Below are 16,844 nucleotides of genomic sequence, written 5' to 3' on the forward strand. Positions count from 1 at the left end.
GTTGAACAACATTATCTCTATGACGTCGCACAGATCCCCCAGTCGGCTTGTGTCAAAGCCCATGATTGACTATCGATGAAAAGATCAAGTTCACACATTCCATGTTCTGCCAAACCAGATTGTTTACAATTTACATCATCGACAGTTTGTAAAGCGTCACTATATGTTAGCTGTAGAGTAAATTGAAGGATTGGATCACCTCCTTCCCTCTTCCCATGCATCTTGCGTTCGATGGGCCGTCAAGAGGAAGTATTCGTAAGACAGAAAGTCGTCATGTGCAATAGGGAGGAAACGAGAAAACGATAGATTTGAGAAAAAAACGATACGACTCACTTCACCCATATTCTCACATAATCTTTCCTTCCGTCCTTCTCCCGATCCCCAAAGTCACTGACAACACCAGGATCTGGCTCCCAACCGGCCATATCACAAGATATCCGTTCGAAAACCACTTTAGCCCCAAAAGGTATAATCTCAGCTAGGACGTAAGACCGTTTGTCTTGTATAGTAGTTTTTGGAAGATCGTTATGTTGCTTGCGATGTCAGCTGGGTCTCAAGACAGATCGGATGGCTCACATTAAGGACATGCATGGCAGAGAGAATCTGGACCATTTCATTGTCGTGTGAAAAGTCCTGGGGGTCAGTGGTGTTCAAAGCCGCTCATCATCCGATATATATGTGGAGTGTTGGAGAGGTTTAATCCAAGACTTGAGTCCAATGAAACAAGTCAAGCAAAAGCGCGGGGTACAAGAATGAAAGAAAGACAGAAGGAAAGAAAGAAAGAACGCACGACAAACAGCCGCTTGCCACCCCGAGGAAAAGTCAAGTTTGAGGAAGCTAAAGTGGAGTTTATCGTGGGATATTCTAAAGGTGTAGAATCTGTCAGACGGGCCACTAATTCTCTCACATAGCCAGCCTGAAAGCTCAGCCATAATCATTGCGACGCAAAGAAGTAGTCAGCTTACCCCCATGGTTGAACCATATTTCTGATACATGAGCTCAAGTCCTTGAACACAACACGCCCAAAAGTCAGAGGAAGTGCGGAATGATTGGTCTTCGACTGCACAAGAGTAGCCATGAGGTATGTGAAGAAGTCATACCGAGGGGCGACTTCAATATCACTCACGCTACCCTGTCCTACTCCATAATACCTCCCCACATCTCGTCGGTAACCCAGAATCTCCCATTCCTCTCGGGTAAACATACCACACCACTTACTCCATCCTTTCCAATCTACACCGGAGATTTGAGAATCGTACGCACACATATCGGCGAGGCAGGAGACTTCGATACCATCCAGTGGGGGTTGAGGTCGCAGGATGTTGTTGAGTCTATCAGCGATGGGTTGCCGAAGAGGGTTTAGCTGGATTTGTTCTTCAACTCCAGGAGCGGGATCTCTGAATGTTAGTAGCAGTTACGTTTTCATTGTCCATTCTGTTCTCATTTTGATCGCCTGATCTATAGAGAAAATGCCTTGAAAGTGAAGTCAGAAGCAGTTGAATTGCATTACTCACACTGTTTCAAACGCTGTACACTTGTGAACTGATAGAGTACTATTCGTCTCCGGGTCCTCGGGTATGGTAAGATTCACTCGGGGTCTTTGGTCTTCAGGAATTAGTTTAAAAGGAGATCCTTGAAAGCCCTGTTCATCAGATTTCACAGAACTGACGTGATTATCGTACGACCGACCTGCAGCCAATACGATCCTGTCTCAATCACACGACTTATACCTCCTGCCCGTGTGAAAATACCCTCTGTTCGAGAGAGAAAACGTTTGTAGACTGATGCAGTTTGTTTGCCAGCTTTCCAAGCACTAGAATTTCAGTTTCGGACTCTTTCACTTTCCCCGGTTCCCAACATACTTTGGACAAGTGCGAGATTGGGGGTTGAACGAATTGGAAAGTTGTGGAGAGCTTTAGAAGGAGACTTACGCTTTCCTCCCTTGGTCCGTGAGCTCGGTCATCTTCCATCCGGTTAGATGTAAGTCTGCTTTTGCCAGAAAAGCTAACTCTGGATGTCTTCTGGGAGAGATGATCGACCGGTTCGCCAATTTATGCAATGCTCGGTGAAGACAATCACCACCTTTGACAGTTGGGTAACGAGCAGTGTGACGATGGAACTGATAGTCAGCAAGTGTAAGGGGGATGAGTACGAAACATTGTGTAGAAGGGAGAGTGATACAGGAAAATTGGAAATTGAAGAAGAGAACGAAATGAAAGTACTCACAATAGTGACCTGATCCAATTCGCATCCTCTCGGTAATCTTTCTCTCCCTTCCCCAAGGGGTCGATAAGGAGCATAAGCACCTGCGTTCCTCCACCAAACTTCTTCTTTCCCCCTACCTTCTCCCAAAGCTCGGCACAAGGGTCTCAACACACAATTACCTACAGGACTCACATCCCAGACTACTAAAACCATGAGAGAGAGTAATACGACAGTGAGAAAGAGGGGACACAGATGTACGGGTGGCGTTCGTCGACGTTTGCGGGAAGAGGGAAGGAGAGGGGTTTGCTGAGTTGGGATTGTGGGTGATGGGGATTGGGACATGATGATTCGTTTTGGCTTCAAGTCTATTCTGATGTTCGAAGCTTGATAGGGTTTACGGTTCGAGGTAAGGCATAGCCAGTTGATGTGAAAGAAGACGATGGGAGAGGAGAAGGAATGTGAGCAAGACGGCGAGTTATGGTGAAAGGAGTGAAACAGAGTCCATATGGTGTGCGGGGCTCCAACGTTCCGACGGAAAGTCTCCCTCACCCAGCTGCCACAACTAAGCTACTCGTATTCAGCTAAATTAGCTTCCCATCGTACCAAACATCCCTCGACATGTTAAGAATTTCATGATAGAGAAACAACTCATCGCTCTCCGTGGTATCTACAAACGAAGCAAGGTAAGTTAACATGCATAATATCACAACAAGAAATCAAAGCTCATGTTTTAGCCAACTCAGATCAAACCTGAACCCACCTCATCATGTCCTTTACACCCAATCCTCAACCTTCATCCAATACTTCCCCAACAAACCCCTTGACATATCTCCAAAACTTACTAGATTCACCATTACGTATAACAGTCCGAGATGGACGAGTGTTCACGGGACGATTACTGTGTGTGGACAAAGGTTGTAATGTGGTATTGATGCCTGCTGAAGAATTCCTTCCCGATCCATCGAGGATGATCAGGGGTGAGCGACCGTCTAAAATCCCACAGAGATTAGAGAACGGCGAATTCTTAGACGCCAAGGAAGTTGGGGAGGGATCTGGAGAGATATCGAGCGGTAAGGATGAGCAGATTGGAGGGAGAATGATAGAGATGAGGAAAGAGGGTTTCACTCATGAGGGAGATGATGGTGATGGTGAGACTGGGAGATGTGAGAAGAAAATGGAGAATGAAAAACAGAAGGAAGAGCAAGAGGACGAAGAATGGGAAGAAATACAAGATATCTGGGAAATAAGACGTAAGAGGGAAGCTCTATATCCTCATTCAGAACCGTTCGATGGACCTGATACAGGTTGGGGAGGAAGATCGTTGGCTATGGTTCTTATACAGGGAGAAGATGTGGAGAAGATTGAATTGATAGAACAGGATGGAAGACGTGTGGACGAAAATGAATATATATGATCAATCTCTATCGTCGTAGCAGCATCTCCTTGACAAATCCGCGACTAAGTTACCCTAAGTCTGTGTACCCATGCAGACAGAAGGTTCGTTTTGACAGCATAGCAAACTAACTTGACTTTCCAGTCACGGTTCATGATGCCAAGAATTCGCCGTGTCCTTCTGATACATTTGGGGAAAGGGCCATTGAAGGAAGGAGATGACAGGGGGAAAGTATCATCGGATTGGAACATATTAACATCATGTCACTTCTATCGTTCACGTTCATGCAAAAGTGTCCCTTTTGTATTTGATGTCTACATTCACTGCGTGTGTCTTTACTTCTGACCTTCTCAACAAATCTCATGACATCTCCATCCTCAATTTCATCTCCATCGGACAACATTATCTACCCAAGACTGTCGCCGGGTCTGCTGGTTTTTCTCTTACTACAGCTCGAGGAGGTGGGGGCACAGGAGGGACAGGAGGGACTTCATCGCCGGACCGAGAATTTGCGTTGGAAGATGATGATTGGGAGGAGGGGACGCGGGAATGATTGTCAGGGAATGGAGGTCCAGAATCTAGTCTGTCAGCGGGATGGATCGTATTTCTTTGAACATAATCACGCGAGTCCGGAACGACATGAGGAGAGATCCGGCGAGAGGCGAAACTGTACACTCACCAAGATCATAACCCCTCCGCCGATTACTATTCTGCCGCTGTCTCTCCTCAAACGATAAATTGAACCCATCCAAGATTTTTGGCATCTGCATTTGATGGAAGAAATCGCCCGAGGCGTCAGGTCGCGCTCCCAGTGGTCTGGGCATTTCCAACTGTATAGGTCGACCTTGATGAGGCGCACCACCTGCTGGTCCTACGTGTAGATATCTTGAAGAACCTAGTGATGCCATTGACAACGGTCTGTGAGAGGGAGAGAGATTGGAGGCAAAGGATTGTCGAGGCATACCACTAGGAGATGGGAAGGCGTGAGTGGAAGGATGAGGTGATGTGTTTCTAGACGATGGTTCGCCAAGGTCAGAACCACCTCGTGAATGTGCCGAAGCGGGTGAAGGAGCTCGATCGGATCCTGGTCCGAAAAGAGCGTCATTTCGTAACCGATCCACGGATGATTTATGTCGAGGTTGATGAGCCAGATGTTCCCCAGAGCCTATTGAAGTGCCCCGATCTAATCGAGTGTTGATAGGTGAAAGATTCGGTTTCATATCTGCCTGGATGGTCCCTGCGGACGAAGGGAGAGGTGGAGATGCGTCCGGAGAGGCTAAAGACGGTGGCATAGGAGGGGATGCATCGTGGGACATAGAGGAGGGAGTGGCGATGGGATATGTGGCGTAGTATCCTGATGCATGTCGGGAATGGGAAGGATATTGAGAAGACGCTCGGCCGGGTGCGAGTACTACATGGTCAGCATGATTTTAAAGGGCGATCAAAGAAGAACCGACAAGTGGAATAAGAACTAGCACGATGAGCATTGGCAGCATTGGACATCTGACGAGGCCGTAAGGATGAAGCTGCATATGACATGTCGCGAGGTGGTCTGATTTGTCAGTTTGGGGCGATTCCTCTGATGGCCAACTTACGGCGGGGGTACTTTTTCTCCCCTCCCTCTTCTTGATCTCCAACATGTCCATAATACGACCAATAACACAATCCCACCTACGATTCCACCCACGATACCACCAATCGCTCCTGAACCAAGACCTTTACTCGATGAGCTTGATGAGGACGAGCTGCCAAGGAAGGCCGAGGCGGTAGTAGGCGCTATCGAGGAGGCTGAGGAAGACTGAGAGAGAGATGCAGCTGACGACGTGGACGACATGGACGATGAAGTTGTCGAAGAGATTGTCGAAACAGAAGGAGCAGCCGAAGTTGACGCAGACGTCGAAGCAGGTGCTGAGCCCGCGCCCGACGAGGTCAAACCACTCGAAGCTGCTGCTGCTGCTGAACTAGGAGCAGCGGCGGCAGACGAAGGGGCAGCAGCAACAGAGGAAGGGGCCGCAGAGGATGGTGCGACGGCGGCAGATGAGGCCGCCGCACTGCTCACTGGCGTAGCAGCATTTTGGGTCGCCGAAGTAGGAGCGGCCGACGACATGTCGAAATGATTTTTATCGATGAGTGTTTTATGACCAATGTGAATGAGACAAGATTAGGTACAGGGTTGTAGAAGGCGAGGCGTGGTCGACGCCCAGGATGCGAAAGAAGACGGCAGTGGAAGAAGAGTCGCAAGTGAAGTAGATCCCTGAGGCGTAGGGTGATATTCGCAGTTTGTATTTTTTGACAAAGGTGTGTCGTCTATGTGGATGTATTAAGCGATGAATGACATTTTGTGACAAGATGCTAGAAGAACGTAGGGCTACAGTGATGGGATTACAGGATGCGTGTTGGATTGAAAGTGGAGCGAAAGATGATCGGCTTGACGGCTTGACGGGAAGTTCCAAGGCTTTTGACGATCTGACGGGAATGGGGTAATGCGTATGTGATGCAGTGTATATCCGCAGTCGATGTTGTAGTGCTCGTTGCACGTGGTGATGATGGTTTGACTGTGAGATAGAATGGTGTTGATACAGGTATTAGGGAATGATAGAGATGAAGAGAAAAAAGTCAAGGGGTAATGTCAGCACGTTATTTGATAGTATTATTGAAAGGGTGGATGAAAAGAGAGAAGAGAACCGAGCGGTGCAAGGTCAAAGCGGTGATTCGTGAAATGATATCGATACAAACTCTATAGCCAGTAGTCGCTTCGATGACAACAGCTTGGGGTCATACCACAACCGGTCGAATCATTCCCAGTGACCGTATCATACACGACACAGAGGATGGATCACCGCTAGATGATAGCTATGTAGGTCAAGGGCGAGAGAACAGACAGAAGATAGCGAGGGAAAGGGAAAAAGGTAGGAAAAAGGATGACGAAACCTCGGCTAAAGACTTTGTTACTGCCCGCGTCCGCACAAATACTCCATTGTCAAACATGAAAGAGTAACTCACCCAAAAGGGACCTGGGGTATTCAATCACTTTGAGGCATTCGGTCGAAGGTGACCTTGCGTTTGAGACAAGCACAGACAATGATAAGAAATAAAGAGTGTATAGGTGGTATGTATGGACAGAGAGAGATGGTCAAATTGTCAGTTTTCGCTCAAAGTTGTGTTGAGACTTTGCTCCGGTCAGGGACGCCACTAGCCGCTTTCTCTTTCGGGATATCCCGCTCGGACCTCGTGCCCCTTCTTTCTCTTGCTCGGGCCCCCTGGAATCCAGGAGCGTTCAATGACGTCGCTCGAGTTTTCTTTTCTTTTTTTTTACGCCTGCTTCTCTGCTTCTCAGCATATGTATAAGGAAGGTAGGGTGGGTAGCTGAATACATATCCAAGCATACTGGCCTTTATGTCATCAGCTCATGGATTCAATCAGGAAGCCACTTCATAACAGACCCAAGATGGCTCTCACTCACAACTCACACCGGGGGCCGAACCCTCTCGGTCCGTGTGGCATATGGCATGGCCAGGAACTCGGGGTAACATGAACGCTAAGAAAACATGAAAAATGAGAGGGAAGTGGGTGTTACACTGCAAACTGTCAATAATGTCAGTGGTGACAGCCGACAACTTCCGAGGTTGACTTGTGAACTATGGCATGGCACGGTGAAAGTATAAAGTACTCGTACTCGTACTACTCGTAGATCGTAAAGTAAGTAGCCATGATCTGAGCCATGCCCTATGCCCCGGACTTTTCCCACCAAGTAGTCGGAATTTGTCGAAAACTCGGGTTCCTGGGCGTACTCGATCTCATCGTCCCACTTCTCCCTTCCTACATGCCTACACATCCTGTGCGTCGTATTTCATCCTCACATTTGACATTCAAAAGCTTCTCCCGACTTTGTCTCCTGTCGCAGACGTTTCACCTCCCGTTCAAATCATCCCACGTCGTCCTCTAGCGTCCAACCATTGGCTATAATTATCAAAACCCCATCTCCCTCCACCTGGCCTCCCCCTAGCCAGGATTATCTTTTGAACCTCTTCTCTTTCCCTCTCGTCTCTGAAACAATTTCCCCACCATCTCTCGAGACTGTCCCCGCGCATACCTATCATAGGTAACTTCTCCTGGGAATGAAGAACCACGAAGAAAAGGACCAATGGTGCCGCGTATGGTTGGAGGGTAGGGAATAGGGATATGCATTTGATTATGCGTGTGATACGAAGGAGGTTATGTGATCTAGCAGCGAGATTGGCCACTATCACATTAGCTCCTTGTCCCTTGGAGCTCTGTCCTCTGTCCACTGGCCACTGGTCTTCTCGAGCGCAGGAATGTGATCTATGCGAGAACCTCGGACAGGGTCGAATTGTTTGACATGTCATCAGGTTGGTTACGAGAAGAACAACTCACGTCGTTCATCAGCATTGTCTGCCATTCCTAGCCCACCATCATTATTCATCTTGATCCCGTAAAAACCCAGCATCTGTCTGTTAAGATTCGAAATCGCTTGACAGATGTTGGGAGGTGAGCACTGACCATCTTGTATGACCTCAATATTCGTCTCAACACCTCTACATCTTCACTCATGGCCTTCTGCTCGTGTGGAAGTAATGGCTTAGCATGTGGATTCACACCTTGTTCCGGGATAGGGAAAAACCCTTCGAGTCAGAGTCCCCTCAATAATAGTGGCTTACATTGGATGTAAGAACTGGTCGTCAGCGATGATCACATCAATTTACAGAGCTCTATCCCTTCGAAGTGTTGTGGACAGTTTCAGAATGCCGAATGAGATTATGACGAGGGTGTTAGCGGAGCACACCTTATGTATTGATAGCCTAAGATGATGCAGAGTGTGTGAAAGAAGAAGAAGCGTTGCGGAGCTAGGAGGAAAGACAATTATGTTTGGAGAAGTTGTTAAATGACTGACTGATTCATCTCCAACTCCTTATAATCATTCTCATACCGTTCCATCCATTCCTCATACTTCAATCCATCGGGAACGCATTTCCCAACTCCTCGATAGAACTTCAAATTGTCATATTGGTTTGGGTCATCCCTTTGCCCAGGATAGCCACGGAGGAACAAAGTGACATCTGTCATTAGCTCTGTTCGGGGTTGATCAAACTCACCTTGTGGGATCTCAGACATGCTGGTAGAACTTGCCAGACGTGCGATGTAAAACGTAGAAAATTTAGTTCTGATATGATAAGAATGAGGTTAATGAGAGATCCGAAAGGTGGTGCGCATGGTGCGAAGAGAACGGGTAAGAAGCCAAGATCGACAACGTGAGGCCATAAGGGAGGTGATCAGTTTGCAGTTGAGCTCATCTATCGAACGGTGGCTATCAGGCGGCGAGAGAGTCTCCGTATACTTTGGAAACTAGATCAATCACTTAGACGCATCCCTTGTTTTATAAGAACCAGCAGTCTAGCAGACATGGACATGATTAGATATGAAAGTGGATGAAGGAAAGAAATCAAGTGGAAAATCTTTCTTGTCGAAATTTCTTCATCTCCTCTTGTTTTCTCTCCATCTCTTCATATACATACACCTACCATGTCATTCCTCCCTCCTATAAGAAGTTCAACCTGTCGTATTCATCTAATCCGACCCATTCATCCCTTATCCACTGCTCCTTCCTCAAGACCACTTCGAGTCAGACAGTCGGTTGAAATATGGAGAAAAGGATACGCGAGTGTACCTTCTTCATCTGGGATGATCTCAAACCCGGGAAGTACAGTTCAATCAATGGAGAAACTGAAATCACAATGGGAGAAAGAACATGCTTTGATGAAAAGACGAGGACAACATTTAGATTTATCTAGACTTGAAGTGAATCCTTTTGGTAAGTCTATCTTCGTCTCCTACGTATGAATTTACTTTGACGTTTCCAACTTTTCCCAGAAAACATCATAGGCTACCGTCCCATAGAGTATCGCATCTCTAATATCTGAGCTATCACCGTCTATGCTTCTCGGAAAAAAGGATGCAGTAACCGGTGATGTCAATTGAGCCATACTTGAGGTGCTAATGCTTAGAAACGATAATAGATACTCCAGTAAAATTTCCATACTTTGGGTATTGGAGATTTCTTCGTAAAAAAGAATGGAAGAAACGATTCGACCGGGCAAGACTGACAAGACAAGGGTGAGTCATTGAATCGTTCTTTGATGCTTAAATACACACTCATCCCTATCCAACTTTCCAGTACCCAACTACCCTCCCTCCCTCCCTCTCCTCCCCCCACAAATGTTCCTCCTGGGTTACCACCCCATTTCACCTTCTCTCCTTTCTCGGGTTCAGGCTGTCTCATACCGTGATTTTAACTAACGTATAGACTCAACGAAATGATCAGATCGGGTGTGATGCGACCGTTCATAAGTCAAGATTGGAAACAGATGTTATGGCCCGGTTTGAAAAATCTGACTATACAATTTAAGAGTCAATATCTTGTTGAAGAATTATGGGGTGTTTATTGTAGGTATAATCAGATACAAGCTTCGTGAGTGATCTCTTTAGTTCTTGTCATTCTCTTCATCATCCTTTTTCCATCTTCCTTTAAAAGAGTCCAACGTGTTCAAGATATGTGTTACAATCTTTCAATCTGTTCACCCAGACCCAAGATTGCCAAGGATGATACATATTGAATGACCGTAAAGGAAATTCTTTATGATTGAAGAAGAGACACACAGCATGATGTACTGTATTGACGGTCTAGGGGAGAATCTCAAGCTCTCGTATCGATATCCACCGGGAAAGCTCTCAATGACGCTAGAAAAGTCACCGCGGCAGTGAAAAAAGGTACAAAGATGGAATGGCAAGTCACAAGACGATATAAACCCATATTAATTAATGCAAGAGTCGGAATGTTAGATCTTGAAGGTATCAAAAAGATTGCTCAAGTTGTTTTACTTTTAGAATCTGATCAAGTGAGTTTTCCTTTTGGTCAAATTCCCTTTTCATATACATCCACATGACTTCAACCTTTCTCCGTCCATCGTTCTTTACTTAGGTGTGTTCACGAATTGAAAGTATGTCGATTTTGGTATGAAGTTTCGCAATCGGGTGCGGACTAAGTAAATAAATCTGGGTACATCATGTGAGAGTGGGATAGAGGGAACATATGAGTGGATGATGGCTCATATCTAGTCTCTCACAACCACCATTGATGGTCGGAAAACCAAACAAGAAAAACACGTTACGGAATATTGGATGTTTGAACGTAATATTCCTATCAGAGAAGGATGGAAGGTGAAGGTGCGTATGGATCCACCGGTATAAGCTATTCGAGTGATGAACAATAATATATTCTTCCAGATATACAGATATATTCCCTCATGCATTGGATTCATCTGTTCCGGTTTCCCCTCTTTCCTCCTCTTCCTTTCCAAAACTGCTTTCTCTTCTCTTCAACGACTAACTTACTCACCCTTAATGCGGTCTTGTGGCCACACCGGGCCACGTAGATTGATGAGAATCGTTGGGAATCGTTTTCGACGCATATACCGAGATGAGGCGGGCCGTTATAAGATGCAGTATGAACTGAGATAAACAAAAACTATGCGAGATACTTTCAACTCCCTACTCCACTTCCTCGCCTTCATCCATATCCATCTCTTCGAACTGATCCAACAACTCCTCCATCCCAATCTCAGGGAAATCATCATCCCCTACCGTTTCTTCATCCGCCTCCACACCCCTATCCTCCTCCACCTCCATCTCTTGTGGTAGCGTCGATACTTTCTTCTGTCTCCTCTTTCCTCCTTTCAAACCTGAACCAGATTTCCCATTGGCAGTACCCATGACGATATCACCTTCTCCTATTTCCTCTGCTTTCTCTTTCGGAATCGCCTTGTAAAGATTTATCGCCGCTCTCATTTCTTTATCTTCCTCCAAATCACGAAGGAACAACTCATAATCCCTCTCAACATTCTTTTGATCCACTCCACCTCTTCTTCCCAAAGCACCTCGACCTACTACTCCATCTCCCGCATCTTCCGCTTCTTTGGCAATGGAACGTAATTTCCATCCTCGAGGTTTAGACTTTTTCCTTCTACTAGGATATGTTTTCTTCACAAGTATAACATCTGGTAAAGCCTCTCGTGATTGTTCCAAAGCTTCATAAGCTTCATTATTGAAATTGGCGTTGGTGAGATGATAACCTAACACTGTATCACCAGGTTGGATGATTCCACCGAGATGTGTTCGGGTGTAGAAAATTCCATCGTGACCCATTTCTTCATCGTCATCCGAGGAAGCTTTTGTGGTCGAACCAGTAGAAGATCGCATGACTTGAACATCGGCTAGAACATATTTACCACGAGTTATGTTGGTGTATTCTACATCGAGAACGACGAATTCTACAAGGTCGGAGACGGTGGCGAGGGAGTCGAATGGTTGACGCCAATACACAGGAGAAGATACGTCGGTTTGTTGTAAGGTGGAAGGGTCGAGAAGATGGATGGTGTTACCGACGCGGGAACATAATGTAAGTGGTCTGATCATCAGCACTAAGCTTACAATATTTCTGATGATTTTAGAGAGGATTTGTGTGAGGATATCAGCTACTCACCGGATGTTGCCCCATGCTTTAGCTAGCGTACGAGGAAGACAAACTAGATCATCTTTGCAAACAGGAACTATTTCCACAGAGTAAGTGAACTTGTAATTTGAAGTATTGCTATGTGTGTCGGAGGAGATGAGCTGCTCAGATCCTTTTGACCTTCGATATCAGCTTCAGGTTATATAATGCTATCGCAGCCAACTCACCGCACGGGTACAACACCAGCCAGAAACTCTACCATTTTGATGGCGTCGTTTCTTTCAGAGTAAAAGAAGTCCAATCCATCTCTCTTCTCAGAAATATTTACAGTGTCCCTGTAGGATCAGTTACACTGCCAATTTCATGAGGTGTGAGAGAAGAGAAAGGAAAGTGAGACTTACTTATGGGCGTTATGCTTCAAGATCAATTGTTCCAACCACAAAAACGTCCGTTTATGCGTCACTTTCTGTCTAACCTGTACCGTCGCTCTCCAGGTGTTCTTCGCTGCTAATCTTGTACAACTCGGACATTGACCAGAATGCACGACCAAGGTCAATACGAAATCATCTTGAAGCACGGTGTTGGCTAAGACTTCTTTCTGTATGGTGATCTTTACTTTGACTCTTCGAGAATGTGGTTCGGTCCATACGAATGAAGCATCGACCAATCTGACTTTCATCAATGGTCTTGCTATCTTTTTCAGACATATAGCTGAGGGTCAGCTCGATATACAGACAGTGATCAGCTGAAAGCAGAATTTACCTAGTAGCTCGCGAGATTCCGGTTGTGCGTGTATCCACGTCTGAGGTGGAGAGAGGAAACGTTCACATCCTCTGCAAAAATTCAGAGCGGCCTCTTTGGGTATATCCTCGGTGATGTCGACCGTGTTCTTCAAGCAACCGACACCTGTAGGATTAGCAATCACAGACCACAAAGAAAGGAGCTCACATAGACCAGCTCCGTTAGCAGAGGAAATGGGTGTACCACAGTCCGCACATAAGATAAAGCTTTGTAGACCAGCAGCGTCAGGTTCATAATCTGTCGCTACCATAGTGCTAGGTGCTGGAGGTGAATGACGAGTGAAGATGTTGGCGGTTGAGAAACTTTGGCCACCTCGAATGACATTTAGGAGATCGAAATATTTGCTTCCGTCGGAACTGCCCTTGTTATCCGATCCCTCCATTTTGCCACCCTGTGCACTCCAAATCAAATGGCGTGATCGACTCATTTTCACGGAATGAAACCACTGCTCTCGTACAATCTTATGTTTATACAACAAACTTTCCCCCCTCATCCACCATCATGCCATTCGCAGTCCGTTATCCCCCTTCTCCCTCTGAGACTTCTCTCGCTACCTCCATATTCGAAACCACTCCTGCAAAGTCTGTCTCGGAAGAGGAGGCTCATCTAGCCAGGTCGGCGAAATGGCAATTCTCCACCCTTTGCGCTTCGGTCGATAACAAGGATCAGTATGGTTCTAGCGCTGTCCCTATATATCAAACCGCGACTTTCAAAGGTATGGATGGACCGTATGACTACACTCGCTCCGGTAATCCCACCAGAGGAGCTCTTGGTGAGTTTGTCTCATACTTTTACATCCGAGATACCCGGTCCCTGACTGTGTTCCAGAAGCGCATCTAGCCAAGTTGTATGGCGCACATGCTTGCTACGCTCTATCCACGGGCATGACATGTCTGGATGTCATCCTGAGATTGGTCAAACCAGGGGAAACCGTGTTGGCAGGTGACGATCTGTATGGGGGTACTAATCGTCTCTTGACTTACATCGGTACACATGGTGGAGTCGACGTCAGGCACGTTGACACCACTCGGTTGGACGAATTGGAACCTCATCTTGGCCCAGGAAACAAGTCAGTCTTTTATATTGCAGTCATAAGGACATGACTAACTCCTCACAGAGTCAAGATGGTTCTGCTGGAATCCCCAACCAACCCCTTATTGAAGATCGCCGATATCCCCACCATCTGCGCCGCGGTCAAAGCCGCAGCTCCTTCAGCCCTTATCGTCGTCGACAACACGATGATGTCTCCTTACCTTCAACGTCCCCTCAACCTCGGAGCTGACATAGTTTACGACTCTGGTACAAAGTACCTATCTGGTCACCACGACTTGATGGCAGGTATCATCGCAGTCGGTGAGCCTGAAGTCGCTAAAAGTATCGCGTTCCTTATCAACGCCGTCGGCTGCGGTCTGGCACCATTCGACTGTTTCCTTCTTTTGCGAGGAATCAAGACCATGTCGGTCAGGATGGATCGACAGATCGCCACTGCCGAACTCGTGGCGCTTTATCTACACGAGCTCGGATTTCTCGTTCATTATCCCGGTTTGAAGAGCCATCCAAAGCGGGACATACATTACAAACAAGCTACGGGCGCCGGAGCAGTGTTGAGTTTCACGACCGGGGATAAGTCACTCAGTGAGAAAGTTGTAGGCAGTGCTAGATTATGGGGTATCAGCGTTTCCTTCGGAGCTGTCAATAGTTTGATTAGCATGCCGTGTCTCATGTCGTAAGTCATCCCATCTTGGCCATTCTTAAACATTGTACTGACCCAGTTCAGTCATGCTTCCATATCGGCAGCTGTCAGAGCCGAACGCGGCTTGCCTGAGGATTTGATCCGTTTATGTGTCGGTATAGAAGACCCTCGAGATCTCATCGATGATCTCGAGCATTCACTTTTCGCAGGAGGCGCCATAGTGCCTGATCTATCACATCCTACTCTCTCCCACCCGCGCATGGCAAATCTGTACGAACTAGGTCGCGAACATCGAGAACACTGGGTTATTGAACGAGCTCGTGCATACAAGAGATCACTACCGGAAAATGCTATACAGAAGCTTGTGGACGGTGTCAAGCGTGGTCTTGGTTTTTCAAGTATACCGCGTAAACAACTGGCCAACGAGATCACGGTATCTGCCCCAGGCAAAGTTATCCTCTTTGGCGAGCATGCCGTCGTACATGGAGTGGTAAGTCTCACAATTACACCCAAACCTTCTGCACATATGACTGACTTTATGTAGACCGCCATCGCGTCCAGCGTGGACCTTCGTTGTTATGCGGTACTCACTCCACGGTCTGATCACAAGATCGCTCTCGAGGCGTCAGACTCTAGTATCGAATTGGAATGGGATATATCGGCTTTACCTTGGAATCTGCTTCCTCTAGGTGGCGATCGTGGCAAGAAAGAAGCGGACAAAGAGTTAGATTCTGCTCTTTTACACTCGATCGAAGCTCTGGTCGAGGATTTAAATGTGAACAAGACGGGGAAAGGCGCGAGTGTCACTTTATTGTACACTTACATGCTCATGGCGGGTAATGACGTCAATGCGTATGTTTCTCTCTGCTCATGACTCTAGCCTTTGCTGACATTCCAGGCCCGGTGTCACTCTCACCGTTTCATCTACCCTTCCCATCGGTGCCGGCTTAGGATCATCGGCCGCTTATTCCACTTGCGTATCTACATCCCTTCTCCTTGCCCACTCTTACATCGATCCTCCTAAGAACGGTTTTGATCCAGCTACGAGAGATGTGGTGGACAGTTGGGCATTCCTGTGCGAGAAGATCTTGCATGGGAATCCGAGCGGAATAGATAATGCCGTATCGGTCAGAGGTGGAGCGGTCGCTTTCACTCGTGCTATGGGAGGGCGGGCTGGTGGCTTGGAGGGCCTTCATGGGTGTGTTTCTCCTCACATTTATCTATCATTGGTTGCGTGCGAAATATCGATTAACATCCAGATTCTCATCCATTCGTCTTCTCCTCACCAACACGCTAGTTCCTAGAGACACAAAGTCTCTCGTTGCCCGGGTTTCCGCCAAGCGTTTGGCCGAACCTGAAGTCGTTGACCCAATCTTGAAATCCATTCAGACCATCTCTGACGAAGCCAAGACTCTTCTATCCGGAAAGTCCGACGTTGGTCGACAGGCCCTCGTGCTCCGACTGGAGGTAAGTATATCTGCTTTGAAGTGTGAAATCATCTCAAGCTGATCAACAGACTCTCATCAGAGAGAATCAAGTTTACTTGACCCAACTTGGTGTCTCGCACCCTTCGTTGGAGATGATCGTCGCTGCAACAAATGGTGAACCATTCAACCTAGCTACAAAATTGACAGGAGCAGGTGGTGGAGGCTGCGCATTGACTCTCATTCCTGATGGTAAGTTTCTCTCTTCCTTCCTTCGTCACCTCTTTCCTCTCTTCGTGAACGGAATCCTTGACCAATAACAACTTCGAATCCGAGTACTGGTTGCAATCGAGATCAACCACTCACTCACAGGCTTCCCCGAAACCTCTCTCCAAGCCCTCATGGAAGATCTCACCAATCTTGGCTTTCAACCACATCTCACTACTCTAGGCGGGTCAGGCGTAGGGTTCCTCCTCTCGCCCACATCGGATGAAAGAATAAAATCGGATACTGGGGAGGGTATGACAATACCTAAACGGTCCGGTTTGAGGGATGCGGGATCCGATGGGTTGGCAAATTGGGCGGAGAGTCTAGGTACATGGGTGTACTAGGTTTTTCTTCTCTCCGAAGTTGCGACATCTATGTTCCATCATTGTTTAGGGTCATAGATATTTCCTGTGACATACGATTTCAGTTACGGTTGTAAATGTCAACGAATGCATGGTGTCCAGCAACTGTCACTTCAATGCTCGGTGTCGCGTCTCCCCAGTCTCGCGCGAGCTGCTGGCTGCAGTGCTGCAG

At 46.9% G+C, this 16,844-nt stretch overlaps 7 protein-coding genes across 7 annotated transcripts; 3 read left to right on the forward strand and 4 right to left on the reverse strand.

The window, feature by feature from the left end:
- Positions 1-17: 17 nt before the first annotated feature.
- Positions 18-2,418, reverse strand: TREMEDRAFT_67315 (uncharacterized protein; the record flags this gene model as incomplete). Its single annotated transcript, XM_007001881.1, has 10 exons — positions 18-159; positions 334-533; positions 577-633; positions 791-916; positions 966-986; positions 1,127-1,397; positions 1,515-1,642; positions 1,690-1,813; positions 1,932-2,119; positions 2,227-2,418. The coding sequence occupies 10 exons, from the start codon at positions 2,416-2,418 to the stop codon at positions 18-20; spliced, it is 1,449 nt and encodes a 482-aa protein (XP_007001943.1).
- A 553-nt stretch (positions 2,419-2,971) lies between these two features.
- Positions 2,972-3,619, forward strand: TREMEDRAFT_59464 (uncharacterized protein; the record flags this gene model as incomplete). Its single annotated transcript, XM_007001608.1, has 1 exon — positions 2,972-3,619. The coding sequence occupies one exon, from the start codon at positions 2,972-2,974 to the stop codon at positions 3,617-3,619; it is 648 nt and encodes a 215-aa protein (XP_007001670.1).
- Positions 3,620-3,867: 248 nt separating this feature from the next.
- Positions 3,868-5,137, reverse strand: TREMEDRAFT_73037 (uncharacterized protein; the record flags this gene model as incomplete). The annotated part of the gene is made up of 3 exons (XM_007002135.1): positions 3,868-4,176; positions 4,278-5,009; positions 5,056-5,137. The coding sequence occupies 3 exons, from the start codon at positions 5,135-5,137 to the stop codon at positions 4,001-4,003; spliced, it is 990 nt and encodes a 329-aa protein (XP_007002197.1). The 3' UTR covers positions 3,868-4,000.
- Positions 5,138-7,518: 2,381 nt separating this feature from the next.
- TREMEDRAFT_59466 (uncharacterized protein) lies at positions 7,519-8,731 on the reverse strand (the record flags this gene model as incomplete). The annotated part of the gene is made up of 6 exons (XM_007001609.1): positions 7,519-7,841; positions 7,994-8,066; positions 8,120-8,241; positions 8,278-8,291; positions 8,511-8,676; positions 8,713-8,731. The coding sequence occupies 6 exons, from the start codon at positions 8,729-8,731 to the stop codon at positions 7,519-7,521; spliced, it is 717 nt and encodes a 238-aa protein (XP_007001671.1).
- Positions 8,732-9,405: 674 nt separating this feature from the next.
- TREMEDRAFT_56173 (uncharacterized protein) lies at positions 9,406-10,940 on the forward strand. The gene is made up of 5 exons (XM_007001027.1): positions 9,406-9,428; positions 9,623-9,730; positions 9,921-10,085; positions 10,302-10,512; positions 10,733-10,940. The coding sequence occupies exons 3-5, from the start codon at positions 9,931-9,933 to the stop codon at positions 10,862-10,864; spliced, it is 498 nt and encodes a 165-aa protein (XP_007001089.1). The 5' UTR covers positions 9,406-9,428; positions 9,623-9,730; positions 9,921-9,930; the 3' UTR covers positions 10,865-10,940.
- A 224-nt stretch (positions 10,941-11,164) lies between these two features.
- On the reverse strand, positions 11,165-13,176 carry TREMEDRAFT_59468 (uncharacterized protein; the record flags this gene model as incomplete). The annotated part of the gene is made up of 6 exons (XM_007001610.1): positions 11,165-12,080; positions 12,156-12,305; positions 12,353-12,460; positions 12,527-12,836; positions 12,888-13,031; positions 13,074-13,176. 6 exons carry the CDS (start codon positions 13,174-13,176, stop codon positions 11,165-11,167), a joined length of 1,731 nt encoding a protein of 576 aa, XP_007001672.1.
- Positions 13,177-13,379: 203 nt separating this feature from the next.
- On the forward strand, positions 13,380-16,782 carry TREMEDRAFT_37278 (uncharacterized protein). The gene is made up of 9 exons (XM_007000827.1): positions 13,380-13,698; positions 13,755-13,995; positions 14,044-14,652; positions 14,704-15,109; positions 15,164-15,471; positions 15,518-15,817; positions 15,879-16,086; positions 16,136-16,295; positions 16,416-16,782. Exons 1-9 carry the CDS (start codon positions 13,428-13,430, stop codon positions 16,652-16,654), a joined length of 2,742 nt encoding a protein of 913 aa, XP_007000889.1. The 5' UTR covers positions 13,380-13,427; the 3' UTR covers positions 16,655-16,782.
- Positions 16,783-16,844: the final 62 nt, after the last annotated feature.

This window comes from Tremella mesenterica (genome assembly GCF_000271645.1).
Source record: "Tremella mesenterica DSM 1558 unplaced genomic scaffold TREMEscaffold_1, whole genome shotgun sequence".
Taxonomy (NCBI): domain Eukaryota; kingdom Fungi; phylum Basidiomycota; class Tremellomycetes; order Tremellales; family Tremellaceae; genus Tremella; species Tremella mesenterica.